This window comes from Sinocyclocheilus anshuiensis, unplaced genomic scaffold (genome assembly GCF_001515605.1).
Source record: "Sinocyclocheilus anshuiensis isolate Anshui unplaced genomic scaffold, SAMN03320099.WGS_v1.1 scaffold164, whole genome shotgun sequence".
In the NCBI taxonomy this organism is placed as follows: domain Eukaryota; kingdom Metazoa; phylum Chordata; class Actinopteri; order Cypriniformes; family Cyprinidae; genus Sinocyclocheilus; species Sinocyclocheilus anshuiensis.
The window spans coordinates 274,382-279,664 of record NW_015557128.1 but is presented as its reverse complement, the minus strand read 5'-3'; the positions used below and the strand labels follow the sequence as shown (position 1 = coordinate 279,664).

At 34.9% G+C, this 5,283-nt stretch overlaps 1 protein-coding gene across 1 annotated transcript in view; it reads left to right on the top strand.

Annotated features, from left to right (window-relative positions):
* Positions 1–5,283, top strand: part of LOC107677898 (ceramide synthase 6-like) — a 51,662-nt gene that overhangs the window by 30,477 nt on the left and 15,902 nt on the right. The window contains exon 7 of the mRNA XM_016472966.1: positions 626–718. Within this exon, the coding sequence (XP_016328452.1) occupies positions 626–718 (93 nt within the window). The remainder of the gene's footprint in view (positions 1–625; positions 719–5,283) is intronic.

Genomic DNA, 5,283 nt, shown 5'->3' with positions numbered 1-5,283 from the left:
CAGTGAATGGGTGCCGTCAGAATGAGAGTCCAAACAGCTGATAAAAATGTTTTATCAGCTGTTTGGACTCTCATTCTGACAGAGAAAGCAGTATTATAGCTAAGCAACCGTTTGAAGTTAAAACGTCTTAATGATGAATTTGTTTCTTACAAACACGCAGCTTTTCACTTCACCAGATGTTAACTGATGGACTGGAGTGATTTACAATAATCCACAAGTAATCCACATCACTCCAATATTGCTTCCTCCAGTGAAAAAGTCATCTTGTCTGAATCAGCAGAGAAATATGCGCAGATCAAGCACAGTTTACAAGCCAAAACAGTTCAAGTCAGATCTAAACAAATATGCTGGTGTATTTAGATGTTAGAGAACAACAGAGGACTGACTTTTTCACTAGAGGAAGCATTGTTATGGATTATGGACTCATATTTTGGCCAGAAGTGACAGTTTAAAGTTAAAATGCCTTAATTCTTATAAACTTAAAACTTATACATTTAACTTACATTTTAGGTCAGAGGGGTTCAGCTGCCACAAGCGTTTGGGAATCCCTGCTCAAAGTACTCATTAGGGCTGTTGTATACATGGTTCTGTGTTGTGTTGACTATACTGTGTCTGACTTTTATAGCCGTTAACTGTGGATTTGCATTACTACTACATCCTGGAGCTGTCCTTCTATCTGTCGCTGCTCTTCTCGCAATTCACAGACATCAGAAGAAAGGTACGTAACCATGAGTTTACAGCCTCAGATAACAGTTTTTCATCTTCAGAGCATCAGTGTTGGGCTGCTGGCAGCAGTTACTGCACATCTGAACTTGAAAGATAGCTTTGTGGGAGGCTTTGGTCTGCTACAGCGGTTTGAGTTTCTCACGCTGGGTTTATTAGCAGTGACGTGCGGCGGGTCTCTTGTTTCCTCTGGAAGGGTTTTTTTGGTTTCAGGGGAACTTCCTTTTAAACGTGTGAATTCTTGACCATTAATAACTGCTGCTACTTAATTTCAGCTGAAGCTTGCATTGTCTAATATTCATTGTGTTCCGATATTCATGTAAGGTTATGAAAAAATACATATGATCAGTATGCATGATTTTCATTTATATGCAAGATTGAGGTGAGTTTCTTTATGAATGCGTTGTCATGAGCATAAATTGCAGTTTTTAAATTAGCATTTGGAAGATACTGTAAGTAAATGGGTGTCCCACAGATTATGCCGATTTAGGTTGTGTAATATAAACCGTTGCAAATTTATTTTTAGCTTTGGCATTTTGATCATACAGGAAGTAAGTGTGAATATTGTTAAAAATATAGGTCTACTTTAGTGGTATACTATAAATAAATAAAAAAGTTCAATAAATACACAATAAATAAAAAAGTTCAAAAGCAATAATGCATTAAGTTGCTTTTGACGTTTCTATTCATCAAAGAATCCTGGAAAAAAAAATTCCACAAAAATATGAATCAGCACAACTGTTTTCAACATTGATTATAAGAAATGTTTCTTGAGCAGCAAATCAGCATATTAGAATGATTTCTGAAGGATCATGTGACACTAGACTGGAGTAATGATTATTAATATTTAAAACAGTTGAGTACATTTTTTTTCCAGGATTCTTTGATAAATAGAAAGATCCAAAGATCAGCATTTATCTGAAATAAATGGGGGTGGGGGTAATTATAGAAATTAATACTTTTATTTAGCAAGGATGCTTTAAATTGATCAAAAGTGATGCTAAAGACATTTATAATGTTACAAAATATTTCTATTTCAGATAAATGCTGTTCTTCTGAACTTTCTATTCATCAAAGAAACCTGAAAAAAATTCTACTCAGCTGTTTTCAACATAATAATACTACATGTTTTTTCAGCAGGAAATCAGAATATTAGAATGATTTCTGAAGGATCATGTGACACTGAAGACTGGAGTAATGATGCTGAAAATTCAGCTTTGCTTTGCAAAAATAAATAAAATGTTAAAATATATTCAAATAGAAATCAGTTATTTTAAATTGTAATAAACCTACGTACAACCTTAAACTCAAATACTATCTTTTTTTCTGCCTTGCATGCCCTGCTGTTTCCTTCAGGAAATGCAAATCTTGTTTTTCTTTGCTCTCTCCTTTCAGTTTTTCCGTGCACGCATTGAGGATGTGCTCTGCCCCATTCCCGCCTCACCAGTGTACACCCTTCTCTTCGTTTGCCATGCTTCCATTCTGTTTTTCACCCCACTGCACTTCCTCCTCATCTTCATCATCAACACCTGGCCTCTTGAGAGCTTTCTTCAACAGAATTTCCTCAGTGAGAATATGTGAGGACACTGAAAGCTCCTCCTTTATCTTGCAGTGTTTAAGCGGTTTAAGTTGATTCATGGTTTCTTATGCACACATTAGCAAGCTGTGAATAAAGTTGCTAATATAGTGATATGCTGTAGCTATATGAAATTTATGCAAACCTGAATTAGTCCTTCCTGTTCTGCAGGACATTTTGGACTCTTAAAAACCTGAATATGCTTGTGTTATAATTTAAAAACACTATTTATATAAAAGGGTGTGACAGACTTCCAGAAATATCTTTGGTCAAGCTCAGACACATCAACGTTTTTAATTATAGCTTGATTATTTACACAATGGCAAGAAAATGAATCAAATGACTAACAAGTAGGAAATAAAGAGCTATTTTTAGTAATTGATTGCTCAGTCAGGGTTTAGCAGTTCATGAGGGAGTCAACTTGAAGCAGTATTCTTTTAGTAAAATTTATATACTAAAAAAAAAATCTGTTTTTATTAATCAATAAATATGTATTAATATTAATGTTTTTATTAATTTTAAATTTGTTTTTATTTGAAATGATCAGTGTTCATTTTAATTTGTGAAAGTTATAGTAATTTTGTTGTGTTTTTGTGTATTGTATGTATGTTTCGTTTGAGTAAAACTATCATCATATCATATGCATATGGAAACTCAAAGGTCTTCATGACAACCCGTCAAAATAAAAGTTTGATTTGACTTAAAGAAATCGTGACAGAAATACATTACTATATTACTTCCATGTTTTAATTTTAATAGTAAACCCCCTTTGTTTGACAAAAACATAAAAGAGTTTGTTTCATTTTCATTTTATTAAAAGATATATTAATGTTTTATGCCTTCATTTGATAACCAGAAAAATTAAAATACACAATAGAATTTCTGAGAGAAAAAAATCATAGGGCTATTGTAAAAATAAATATTAATAAAGTAAATATAAATGCTTAAACACAGAATTTGGTAACAATAAAACAGAACATGAGAGAAAAAAGGGCTGCCCCTTAATAGTCGACTAACCGTTAGTTGACGAGGAGAGGGTTAGTCGGACAAAATTTTATTAGTTGCAGAAAAAAAAAAAACACATTCCACAGTAAGTGGCGAAGTCACATAGTCGTGGCGGACAGATCATTAACAGCTGGACTATGTGGTAATTACTAGAGCCCGACCGATATATCGTTTAGCCGATATTATTGGCCGATATGAGCCTGTCGCCGATATATTGGTATCTGCGAATATGCCGCCGATACGAAAATTTTTTTACAGAACATATAACGCAGATAAAATGCTTGAAATGGTGTAATTACTTAGTTTGTCCAGCAGAGCGCGCTCCATTGTTTGCTACTGGCGACCTGGATGAAACACTTTAAAGCTTAAGTCTATGGAAAACCATTGAAACTTTGAACGGCCATATCTCCGTAACGGCGCGGCGAATCCGCACCAAATTCAGGGGATCCCTTCAGCTTGTACTATAATGTACACGTAAAGAATATCGGCCGATATATCGATATCAGCAGTTTTATACTCCCAAATATCGGTATCGGCATCGGCCCTCAAAAAACCCATATCGGTCGGGCTCTAGATCATAGTACATCAGTATATTCTGTAATTGTGAATGTATAGAGAGCTGAAAATGAGTTGTATTAACAGTTTGAAAATACAACTTCCAAGAGATCTCCATTACTTATTAAAGCTTAGAAATCAGAATATTAGAATGATTTCTGAAGGATCATGTGACACTGAAGACTGGAGTAATGATGCTGAAAATTCAGCTTTGCTTTGCAAAAATAAATAAAATGTTAAAATATATTCAAATAGAAATCAGTTATTTTAAATTGTAATAATATTTCACAGTATTACTGTTTTTTTCTGAATTTTTGATCAAATAAATGCAGCCTTGGTGAGCACAAGACACTTCTTTCTGAAACATATATAAAATCTTACTGATCTCAAACTTTTGAATAAATAAATTCATAAAATAATAGCTAAGTACCTAAAGTCAGGAATCTTTTTTGTGCACATGAATCAAATCATTTTGGGAAACTGTTATACATTTGCATTTAGGATGATTTTATTGCAAAATAACTCATGATTAAAGCTACCTTTTTTTTTTCCGCATTTTTTTCCTAATCAGTTTCAATGAGACATTCTGTCAGTTGCACGGTGTGTGCTTCTTCAGGCCACACTTGGTTGCTCCGCTCACTGTCAAATCTTATTGGTCCAAAATCCTAAATCACATAATTCATAATGCTACATTAACATCATTTATCTTCTGTTTGGCTGTTTGCACATCATTTTTGCTTTCAGTGTGGACAGGCAAATTACTTGACGCTGTAACCTTCTCATGCTGCGCCTGTTTGAGACACAACGTCAGTCATAAACAAATGTCATGTAAATGAATGCAAATGTAAACTAAAATCCAGACTGCCCTCAGCGCTCTCAAAAGCTTCATTGAGCTCCACAGGCTGTGTAATTGTCCCGTGTTGATTACGGCAGTGTCCTCTCAATGTAAAAGTGCTCTCCTGCAGCTGACATAAGCGCTCTCCGTCACAGCCGTATTGGTTTTGTGGCGTAATGCAGGAGATTCTCAGCCTGTGTATTTGAACAGATGGACAGTTAGCACCTGCAGTCTGTGCTTTCTAGATTTTCTTTCTCTTGTTTCCTTCACAGCCCCTCAGAGCCAGACTCATGCACTCAGCCGCTCTCATTTCTCTGCTCATTGTTGGCATGTTTTTCTGTTTTTACACTGTTTGCAAGGCAACACATACTGGTTAGGGTTTGTTGGAAACCACTAACTCTACATATTAAACTTCTGCAATTAATTTAGTATATTATATCGTTTAGCCGATATTATTGGCCGATATGAGCCTGTCGCCGATATATTGGTATCTGCGAATATGCCGCCGATACGAAAATTTTTTTACAGAACATATAACGCAGATAAAATGCTTGAAATGGTGTAATTACTTAGTTTGTCCAGCAGAGCG